Genomic DNA, 12,275 nt, shown 5'->3' on the forward strand with positions numbered 1-12,275 from the left:
CTGTCAGACTCGAGTGAGGAAAAGCCAATCAACAGCTCTTCCTATTTACATCAGGATCAGCCATGATTGGACACGGCTGATCACATGGTAAAGAGCCTCTGTTGGAGGCTCTTTACCAAGATCGGTGTATCGGTGTGTTAGACTGATAACGCCGCACCACTGATCGCCGCAATGCGCATGCTATCCTGCTGGACATCATATGACGCCCAGTCAGGATAACTGAACCACCGCCCGGCTGTCATTCTGCTATAGATTCCTTGTCAAAAACCCATTCTAACTGAGTAATTAAGGGTATGATAAAGTATAATAAAATAAGATATAAAATGGGAATAAAATAAAAGAAAAAATATAAAAGAGAAAGAATAATAAAAAAAAAATATCCTAAAATCCTAGAAGGTCCCTACGCCACCATCACTCCCAATAGTGAAAAAAGATCTTAAAATGCTTCTATATATTGAAAAATTGGACATATCAAACCACACTTTCATCTCAAACACTGCCAATTTGATGGCAAAACAATTATAAAAAATCTACCCTGCCCGCTTAAATCTTTCCTGGAATTGGAGCTAGAGACTTTCTAGAATGAATGCATTCTGCCCGTAGACCTGTGATCGATCCTGTGATCGATGTCCATTCAGTTGTATTGTGTGAGGTTTGTTTTATGTCTGATGTCTACCAGGTTCAAGCTTGTATTATTGCTCCTTTTCCTAAATTATCAAATGATCCTTCCATAACCGAGATAATAAAATGTGTGAATTCTGACGGGGATCAAATAATTACCCACCAGCCAACAGCTGTTCATTGCATACTTCTCTGGCAGCATTTGATTTAAATGCTGTTCAAAGCTTTCACAACACGTCCCTTTCATTACGTTTCACCTTTCTTTTTAAACAAAGACTGTATTCTGTCCAACTTCTGCTGTGTGAATGGTGGGCTGGCTAGGGGGCCTGTATGAGTGATAACCTGTAGATGTGTCCTTGGGGCAGTACTGCTCTTCAAAGAGACTGAGCCATGGCTTGTTGGGTAAATACATTTATACGGATGGAGTCTGCCGGTCTGCGACTCCGTTCAGAATTCCCTTATGGCTTCCCACAAGAACAATGACTAATCTCATTAACCGAATGCAAATAATGCCATATACCCGGTATGACTCAAAAAGGTCATGAAGCAAGGCCGTCTTGTATGTGGCTTCATGTAGAGCTGTAGCTCTGTTCCATACTCTAGCATGCGTTGGAGATGCCGGTAAAAAGCTGGCCTTCACTTGTAGAATTTAGTTAGAAAATTATTGTTTTGAGAAACCTTCATTCAATTACCAAAGAGTTAACCACTTAAGGACCGGACCAATATGCCGCTAAATGACCCAAGGGGTTTTTACAATTCGGCACTGCGTCGCTTTAACAGACAATTGCGCGGTCGTGCGACGTGTCTCCCAAACAAAATTGGCGTCCTTTTTCCCCACAAATAGAGCTTTATTTTGGTGGTATTTGATCACCTCTGCGGTTTTTATTTTTTGCGCTATAAACAAAAATAGAGCGACAATTTTGAAAAAAATGCAATATTTTTTACTTTTTGCTATAATAAATATCCCCCAAAAACATATATAATTTTTTTTTCTCAGTTTAGGCCGATACGTATTCTTCTACCTATTTTTGGTAAAAAAAAAATCGCAATAAGCGTTTATCGATTGGTTTGCGCAAAATTTATAGCGTTTACAAAATAGGGGATAGTTTTCTTATTTTTTTTTTTTACTACTAATGGCGGCGATCAGCGATTTTTTTCGTGACTGCGACATTATGGCGGACACTTTGGACAATTTTGACACATTTTTGGGACCATTGTCATTTTCACAGCAAAAAATGCATTTAAATTGCATTGTTTATTGTGAAAATGACAGTTGCAGTTTGGTAGTTAACCACAAGGGGGCGCTGTAGGAGTTAGGGTTCACCTAGTGTGTGTTTACAACTGTAGGGGGTGTGGCTGTAGGTCTGACGTCATCGATCGAGTCTCCCTATAAAAAGGATCACTCGATCGATACGCCGCCACAGTGAAGCACGGGGAAGCCGTGTTTACATACGGCTCTCCCCGTTCTTCAGCTCCGGGGAGCGATCGCGAGGGGGCGGCTAGAAACGAATAGCCGCGCCCTCGTCCCGGATCGCTCCTGAAGCCACGGGAACCGCCGCATGTACCGGGGGGGTCCCGATCGGACCCCCGACCCACGTCTAGGCAGGGACGTACAGGTACACCAATGTGCCTGTCCGTGCCATTCTGCCGACGTAAATGTACATGCGGTGGTCCGGAAGTGGTTAAAGGGGGTGATTCAACAATTGGTTTTACCCTTAGAACGCCTGGCAAGTTTATATTGCTGTCCATGCCCTTATTAGGGAGATTCACCCTCTCTATTTGTCCTGTTTAACATTATAATCAAAAGAAAATCCCAAATTTTGGGTTGTCCCAAGAACAGTAAGAGAGGGGAAAACTTCAAATAGGGACACTAGCTCTGGCGACAACCAAGGACTCCTTCACTTTGGAGGGACTTCCTCTCACTTCCTGTTTTGGCTTTGGGACAGGAAGTAAAGAGAAATCTCCCCAAAGGAACACAGATGGGGAAAAAATATATACAATGCTCCCTTATTTTATCTAAAATTAAGTTTTGCCTTTAGTTCTACTTTAACTTGACGGCAAGAGGGCATCCCAGCACCCTCCCGATCCCATCTTGGATCCCTAAATCTCCAGAGGGCCCTTGTACAGCTGCAGGGTCAGCACAAATGGAGTGTCTGTCTCTGGTACTAAACCTCTTAGCACCGTAACAGGTCAGAAGTGCTGATTTGCAGACAACCAGCAATGAAAGGACCCAGAATAATTCTACCAGCAGGAAAACTTAAGCAAAGTTTCACCCTAAAAGGTAAAGCCTGATACACAGTGGGTTGAATGGAAAAAAAAACTGTCAGCTCCGGTCAGGGCCGCTGTACTAACCATCAGACGTTGGTACAGCGAACCCCCCCCCCCCCTAAGCTATTGTGTTTTGACAGGGGGAGGGCCCCCCCGCCAGAACACTCTTCTGATCAGCACTCTCAGCCATTGGCTTTATGCCCCCCTCTTCTTCTTTTGGAACTTCTTTTTGGGAGGCGGTGGGGGAGCGGGTATTTGGTTTTGACAGGTACCTGCTTCCACTTCCCGTTGGATCGGTAAGCACTTCCATCAGTTGTGTCCTGTCCCACCCCCCCCCCCCAATTCTGGAAGGCTTTCACAAATTCAGCGTGTGCGTAATGGGAAGCAGGCCGTGAAGCCGCAAGGAGTCAAAGTTGTCTTCCCATAATAAACACGCTGCCACCGGCGACCCAAAGACTGGCAAATAAGTGGCCCAGGTGAGGACGGTGTTGGATCCCTGGACAGGTAAGTCAACTTGCAGGTGAATTTTTGGGTTGGCAAAATTGTGACAATTGGGCTTACTCCGTATACATGGTAACTTATGGCACAGTCATTGTGCCCAAAACATATTCTTTGATTACTGTGCAACAAGCTAGAGCCTAACAGGGGTCAGTAATGTGAAAAAAAGAAAAGAGTGCAGAGGTCAGGAGAATGTAACACACAGGTCAGTAGACAGAGTGCAACAAAAAAGGACTATCCCTCCCAAGCCAAAATCTTATCCAGTACAGACCTCCCGTCCTTCCACTAGTAAGGATCCTCTCCCCCCAGTACAGCTCTATACTTCTAGTACCGATCTTCACCCCCTCCACGAAACCCCCTAACTAGACATGTGCACAGCAAAAAATTTCGTTTATTTCTGTTTCGTTTCTGTTCGTTTATCGTGATTCGTAACAAGTCGTAATTTCGTAAGACGTTAGTTATCGTATTCGTACTCTTTAGTATTTTCGTAACACTCTTTTTTCCGTTTCCGTTTTTTTCTGTTAGTTTATTTTTCGTTGAATCGAGATTCGTATTTTCGTTATATTTTGTATTCTGCCGCGTATTTTTAAAATGATTTTATTCGTTCCTCCGTTTTTACGTTAGTTTAACTTTCGTTGTTTTGCTATTCGTATTTACAATATATTTTCCATCATGCCGCATTCGTATTTTCGTAAGAAATATATTTTCGTTGCTTTATGATCATTCGTATTTTCGTGTCTAATTTCCTTTGATTGTAAAAACGTACTTTCGTAGATTTTATTGCATTCGCAATTCTGTTAGAATACATTTTACGTTTATTCGACACACTACTCGTCGTAATTTTGTAATTCGTACTTTACTGTGATTGACTTGACTGTCTTAGTTAGCACACACACCCTGTCTAGAATGAAGTCTGACGTAGAAGAAAACTAAAATATGTCAGATATTACAAATACAAATCTAGAAATTAGATGCACTGCAGTCTAACACAGAAAAAGACACAAGGAGCCAGGAGGTAATGAGAAAGAAGCTCATTGGGGGAAGGAACAAACCTCTTCAGAGGAAAGGGACAGCGCTCAGTGGCTATTGGTCAATGTCCAGAAATATTTCAGTACTAACAAAATCTAATTTACATTATTTTGTATTTTCGTTGTTTTCATTTCAGTTTTCCGAAGATTCGTAATTTATTTTTCGTTAGTTTGGATTTTCGTTTTTTTAGTCTTTGTTCTACATTTCGGTTGTTTTCTTTTCGGTCTTCGAATATTAGTAAGTTTGCATTTTCGTTCATTTTGTTTTTCGTAATTATTATTTTTTTTGGGTTCGGTATTTTCGTTGTTTCTATGTTTTCGTTTCTTTCATCTTTCGTATCTTAGTTGTTTTTCATATTCGTTATTTTGAAAATATCGTTATTCGTTATTAATTGCGCTAAACCATTCGTTCATTCGTACGTTAACGAATCAACTAAAATAACGAAAATTGATGGAAAACGTATTCGTAACTTAAAAAATTGCACATGCCTACCCCTAACCAGACTAGGCAGTTCAGAGTGAGCTCATTGAGTGGAAGTCCTATTTTGGCTCTGTCACATTACCGGAGCCTGAGGAGGAGATAAAAAGAGTCTCCCACTCTCTAAACTGCTGCTGCCAGTCTCTCGAAACTGACAAGTGGCAGTAGAAGCGTCTGCCACACTTATCGTTTGCATCCAGTTTCAATGCTAGCGGAGGTGCCCGCAGATACTCTGGGGGGTGGAGGGTTGTTGGACTCCTCTACCTCTCCCTTATCTACGCACCTGATGTTACAGAAGGCGTAAAAGCTTTGGTTGCATGAAATCTATCGGGCAATGCACAGACTAGGACAGTGATGGCAAACCTTGGCACCCCAGATGTTTTGGAACTACATTTTCCCATGATGCTCATCTACACTGCTGAGTGCATGAGCATCATGGGAAATGTAGTTCCAAAACATCTGGGGTGCCAAGGTTCGCCATCACTGGACTAGAGTAATCTTCTGTCAATAGAAACAGATCTTTCAGCTGCACACTGCTTCTTGGCTCCTCATTGCACTTGTACCTCTATCACCCCTTCCATAGCCCTTCTTGGGTTGCAAACCTACTTCTAGAAAATAATATAGGTGGAAAAATATGTAAAACTGTGGTTGGTGGGAGCACTCAATACGCAAGGCAAGAGGCAGAGGCAGGGCCGGCCCTATGATGGGACCGGGTGGTACCATGGGTACCAGGCAGCACTTTTAGGGGGCAGCATACTGATGCCCGCCAGCCCGTTCCGCCAGCTCCGCTACCCAAATAAAACTGATGTCCTTTTTCCCCCACAAATAGAGCTTTCTTTTAGTGATATTTGATCACCTCTGCGGTTTTAATTTTTTGTGCTATAAATATATATATTTTTTTGCTATAATAAATATCCCCAAAATTTAGAAAAATTAACTATTTTCTTCAGTTTAGGCCAATATGTATTCTTCTACATATTTTTGGTACCAAAAAAAAACACAATTAGCGTACATTGATTTGTTTGCGCAAAAGAGACATTGTGGCCGCCGGCAATTCACAGGTCATTTATACTCCTGGATACATGTATAGAGCCATGGCAGGTCCTTTTATACGCCTATATGCATGTATAGAGCCATGACAGGCCCTCTTTATACATCTATAGAGCCATGACAGGCCCTTGTTATTACTCCTTTATACATGTATAGAGCCATGACAGGTCCTCTTTATACTCCTATATACATTTATAGAGCCATGGCAGGTCCTCTTTATATTCCTTTACATGTAAAGAGTCTCGACAGGTCCTCTATATACATGTACAGAGCCATGACAGGTCCTCTTTATACATCTATAGAGCCATGACAGGCCCTCGTCATACTCCTTTATACATGTATAGAGCCATGTCAAGTACTCTTTATAGTCCTATATACATATATAGAGCCATGACAGGTCCTCTTGATATTCCTTTACATGTAAAGAGTAATGACAGGTCCTCTATATACATGTATAGAGCCATGACAGTTCCTCTTTATACATGTATAGAGCCATGACAGGTCCTCTTTATACTCCTTTATACATGTATAGAGCCATGACAGGTCCTCTTTATACTCCCATACATGTATAGAGCCATGACAGGTCCTCTTTATACTCCTATACATGTATAGAGCCATGACAGTTCCTCTTTATACTCCTATACATGTATTGTGCCATGACGGGTCCCCTTTAGTTATCATGATATAAAATAATGAATGTGGGGGCCTTTTGGTTGGCGTGATTTTTTTTTGGGGGGGGGGGGGGCAGCATTTCATTCTTGGTCCCAGGCAGCACAATGTCTTGGGCCGGCACTGGGCAGAGGCTTACAAAGCAAAAAGTAAATGATGTAAAACCTTTGTGGCTTGGACATCGATCACAGTTGGGGACAATCCTAGAAACAGAAGACTCTTCTACCCACCTGTCATCACTGGTCTGCTCATCATGTAAGAGACGCTCTTTATTCAGACCTATCTTTTCCAGCTCATGGCTTAGTTTTTCCAGCTCATTATTGGTTTGTTGGGTCATCAGCTTCTCATTTACCAAGTCCTGAAAATTACAAAGAAAGAAAAACAAGAAAGTCAATAGTAATTTCATTTCTAACGATAACAAGATGGCAGACTGGCAGTAATTGGTAGGCACAAGGCTGTGCTCGTGTATTCCCATGTATCCCAACTGTGGTTCCCTTACTACATTATGTGAAAATTCCTGATTCCTACACTATCTATACAGGGGGCTTTTTTTTCCAGAAAATAGGTGCACGCAATTTCTCCCCCATTCACCCCTTTGTTGCCGTGCCCCAACCATCTCCCAGCACCGTCTCATTTCTGTCCCCTGTCCACCTCCCCAGTACCACCCCTTTTAAAGAATACAGAACCAAATATCATTTCGATGTGCCAAGTAATTTGTATGGCATTTGTTATTGACCCCCCAGCGACAAACACTACCCCTCAGCAATAATAGATTCCTACACCAGTAACAATAAATCCTCCCCGGCAACAATAGATCTCCTCCAACAACAAATTACCCCCTGCCCAGCAATAATAGATCCTCCTCCAGCAGGCCGCAAAACAATAGACCCTCCCACCTCAACAGTAGATCCCCCAGCAACAATAGACCCCTCTGCTAAAAGAACACCCCCCCCCAGAAACAATAGATCCCCCACCAGCTAGAATAGATTCCCACCAGCAACACTACACACCCCTGCTCTGCCCCTCTGCAAAAATGGATGACCCAGCAGCCAGGATCAATATACTCTCCAGCACATCTCAACACCCTGGAGGCGGCGGAACTGTGTACCACAATGTCCCCGCTGAAAAAAGCCCTGCGTATACACCGTTTCAATTGCATGGTAACACAAATTGCTAATTAGCCAATCACATGGCAGCAACTCAACGCATGTAGGCATCTAGATCTGGTGAAGACAACTTGTTGAAGTTCAAACCAAGCATCAGAATGGGGAAGAAAGGGGATTTTAAGTGCCTTTGAGCGTGGCATGGTTGTTTCTGCAAGGCAGGCTGGTCTAAGTATTTCAAAAACTGCTGAGCTACTGGGATTTTCACCCACAACCGTCTCTCAGGTTTACAGAGAAAAAGAAAATATTCAGTGAGCAGCAGTTGTGTGGAGGAAAATGCCTTGTTGATGTCAGAGGAGAATGGGCAGACTGGTTGGAGATGATAGAAAGGTAACAGTAACTGAAATAACCACTCGTTACAACCAAGGTATGCAAAATACCATCTCTGATTGCACAACACATCGAACCTTGAAGCAGATGGGCTACAGCAGAGGAAGACCACACCGGGTGCCACTCCTGTCAGCTAAGGACAGGAAACTGAAGCTACAATTCACACAGGATCACCAAAATTGGAAGATTGGAAAAACGTTGCCTGGTCTGATGAGTCTTGATTTCAGCTGCGACATTCAGATGGTCGGGTCAGAATTTGGTTCAAACAACATGAAATCATCCTGCCTTGTATCACCGGTTCAGGCTGGTATTGGTGGTGTAATGGTGTGGGGGGTATTTTCTTGGCACACTTTGGGCCCTTTAGTACTAACTAAGCATCGATTATTCACCACGGCCTACCTGAGTATTGTTGCTGACCATGTCCACCCCTTTATGTCACAAAGATCCAATCATCTCACCACTGGACAATGAGGTCACTGCACTCCAATGGCCTCCACACTCACCTCACCTCATCTAATAGAGCACCTATCATAGATGTGCAGCAACTGTGTGATGCTATCATGTCACTATGGAGCAAACTCTCTGAGTTTCCAACACTTTGCTGAATTTATGCCACAAAGAATGAAGGCAGTTCTGATGGCAAAAGTGGGTCCAACCCGGTACTAGCAAGGTGTACCTAATAAAGTGGCCGGCGAGTGTATAGGTTAGCATGGTATAATAATAATTTACAGGGCAGCCATCACAAATTTTACACAGCTTACCCTTACACAGCTTTAGGCAGCAGATAACCGGGGGGGGGGGGCCCTTACAGGTGTAATGCAAAAAAAAACAGGAGGGGGGGCGGCTGGGCCTGTAAGGGGCCCTGGGGACCATTGGGCCCCTTACAGGTGTAATGCAAAAAATACAAAAATAAAAAACAGGAGGGGGGCTGGCCTGGCCTGTAAGGGGCCCTGGGGATGTTATTATTAAAAAATTGAAAAAAAAAAAAAACAGGAGGGGGGTCAGGGGTTGTAATGCCTGTACCCCCCTGATGGCGGCCCTGATAATTTAATAATAATATTATATATTTAATAATATTAACCCCTTAACGCCTGCCGAACGACTATATACGTCCGCAAAATGTCACGGACAGGCAGATGGGCGTATATATACGTCCCTGCCTTCTAGCGGGTGGGGGGTCCGATCGGGACCCCCTCCGCTGCGTGCGGCGGGCGGATTTCCTCGGGGAGCGATCCGGGACGACGGCGCGGCTATTCGTTTATAGCCGCTCCGTCGCGATCGCTCCCCGGAGCTGAAGAAAGGGGAGAGCCGTATGTAAACACGGCTTCCCCGTGCTTCACTGTGGCGGCGTATCGATCGAGTGATCCCTTTTATAAGGGAGACTCGATCGATGACGTCAGTCCTACAGCCACACCCCCCTACAGTTGTAAACACACACAAAGTGAACACTAACTCCTACAGCGCCCCCTGTGGTTAACTCCCAAACTGCAACTGTCATTTTCACAATAAACAATGCAATTTAAATGCATTTTTTGCTGTGAAAATGACAATGGTCCCAAAAATGTGTAAAAATTGTCCGAAGTGTCCGCCATAATGTCGCAGTCACGAAAAAAATCGCTGATCACCGCCATTAGTAGTAAAAAAAAAAAAAATTAATAAAAATGCAATAAAACTATCCCCTATTTTGTAAACGCTATAAATTGTGCGCAAACCAATCGATAAACGCTTATTGCGATTTTTTTTACCAAAAATAGGTAGAAGAATACGTATCGGCCTAAACTGAGGAAAAAAAAAAAAGTTTATATATGTTTTTGGGGGAAATTTATTATAGCAAAAAGTAAAAAATATTGAATTTTTTTCCAAATTGTCGCTCTATTTTTGTTTATAGCGCAAAAAATAAAAACCGCACAGATGATCAAATACCACCAAAAGAAAGCTCTATTTGTGGGGAAAAAAGGATGCCAATTTTGTTTGGGAGCCACGTCGCACGACCGCGCAATTGTCTGTTAAAGCGACGCAGTGCCGAATCGCAAAACCTGGCCTGGGCATTTAGCTGCAAAATGGTCCGGGGCTTAAGTGGTTAAATAAAAAAGTTTTTAAAATACTTTCATTGTCAATGTCATTTGACGGTACCCAAAAAATCCCCCTGCCCCATTGCATTCCTAAATGTTTCCATTATATTTTGGGATGAGGGTACCTATATAACAACCTTTATACACTGAGCATTTATTTCCATACTGTACATTCCAAAAAAAAGAGTATTTACAACAAAAGTGCAAACATTGGTGGGTACAAATCTCAGAAAACAAGTGTGATTCTTTTTTTTCTCTTTTAAAGTGCTAATGATGGCACAAAACATTTTTTTTATTTTTAGAGGTTTAACCATTGGTAGGGAATTCAGAAAGCAACTAAACCTGAAAGGGGTTCTAATCGTTGTACATGCTATCAAAAAACAAAAAATAAAAAAAGAGAGATAAAAAAAAAAAAAACGTTTTTTTTTCTCACTCTCCTGAAACAAATGACTTGGTTTTCCTCCTAACATTTAGAGTGGTGATTTTCTACAAAACATCCTGTTATATTTTCCTCTGAGGGCCACGTGGGGTGCACAGAATGGTTTGACAAAGAAAAAAATAACAGAACAGCTGCATCTGAACTGGCACTGCAGATAATAGAATGCGCCATCAGTCGTCTCCCTTCCTTCCTCGAAAAAAAAAAAAAAAATTCTCTGGTTGAAAAAGGAAACGTGATCCTCTCAGAATCCACCGCAAAGCTTGGCTTCCTTTTCAGTCCAGGATTTCCCTCCGGTTCTTTTTAGAAACAAAAACCACACACTGAAGATGGTAGAACGGCTGGGCGTTCAGTATGAAAATGGCATCCAAGTCAGATTTCGGCAAAGCTGTGTAGAGCAGGGCTTCTCAACATTTGTGACCAGGGGTACAAAACTCTTCCAAAACCTTCCATACCCCAACAGTAAAAAAATAAGGCTTCTTTCATAATTGTGGTTGGTGGGCAGCAAAAATGCACAGTTGAGCCAAGTTTTTGCCACCTGCCACACCCCCGTAATCTGCAATAGGCAGCAGAGGGGAGGTGGCAAGCAAACGCTACACATGCAAGTCAATGACATACCGCCCAACTTTTTAAAATGGGAAGGAGGGACACCTATAAGCAAAAGTATGTAGGCATAGGACACACCCCCTGCTCCGCAACTAAATTGACCCGACATGCAGAGATTGGCGGGCGGAAAGCCCACTGAATGCTACACATGCAAGTCAATGACATACCGCCCAACTTTTTGAGATGGGAAGGAGGCACGCCTATTAGCAAAGGTATGTAAGCATAGGACACACCCCTTGCAATGCCCCCCTTAAAGGAGAATAAAAAAAAAATAGGTAAACCCACAAGTCCTTTTTTTTACCACTACAATTCCTTTATATTGGCTTTTTAAAATTTACAAAATGCAGCAATTTAGAAAACGTATGAAAGGTTTAGCACTGGGAAACAGATATACAGTGCATTTTATTCACAACTACAAAGATCAGACCAAAATGAGGGACACATGAGGAAGAAAGGGGGACAGAGGGACTTTGATCCAAATCAGGGACAGTCCCTCAAAATCACGGACAGTTGGGAGCTATGCAATGTAAAAAACCCTGCAAACGCCCCGTAACCGCGTGCAATGGGGTTAAAACAGGCGGTTAGGAGGCATCACAGAGGCAAGGGAAATTTAGATGCATGTCTGGGAGGCTCCTTATGGTGCTGGTGTCACAGTGTGGGGGTGGGGAGACTGTGAAGAGGGTTAGGGGGCTCTCCAGCACACATAGGGCCCATTAACATGGGGTGTAGACATCCCTGTGTGCGTTCAGGGGACCCTTACCCGCACCCACCGGCATGTTACATTAGGACACAGCAGCTGTGCCCGTGCAGCCACTTGGCCCAATAGAAATGAATGGGAAGCTGGCACAGGGATACACGCAACAGCTGTGCATCCCCATACCCATAAAAGATGGCCCTACATGGGAGACACACATGTTTTCCACCCCTGTGTGAAATGGGCCTCAGTGGCTCTGTAGGTAATGAGCTTCCTGGAGGAAGTAGTGGAACACTGTGGTAGGCTGAGGGACATTTTTGAAGGTTGGGGGCACTATGGAGGCCTGGAAGCTCTGCAGCAGT

The 12,275-nt window shown here is 43.2% G+C and overlaps 1 protein-coding gene across 6 annotated transcripts in view; it reads right to left on the reverse strand.

The window, feature by feature from the left end:
• The window catches only part of CCDC88A (coiled-coil domain containing 88A), a 317,092-nt gene that overhangs the window by 128,859 nt on the left and 175,958 nt on the right, over positions 1-12,275 (reverse strand). For all 6 annotated transcript variants that reach the window (XM_040351671.1, XM_040351670.1, XM_040351668.1 and 3 more), the window contains exon 16: positions 6,843-6,970. In XM_040351671.1, the coding sequence (XP_040207605.1) occupies positions 6,843-6,970 (128 nt within the window). The remainder of the gene's footprint in view (positions 1-6,842; positions 6,971-12,275) is intronic.

The sequence above is a fragment of the Rana temporaria genome, chromosome 4 (assembly GCF_905171775.1).
Source record: "Rana temporaria chromosome 4, aRanTem1.1, whole genome shotgun sequence".
Classification (NCBI taxonomy): Eukaryota; Metazoa; Chordata; class Amphibia; order Anura; family Ranidae; genus Rana; species Rana temporaria.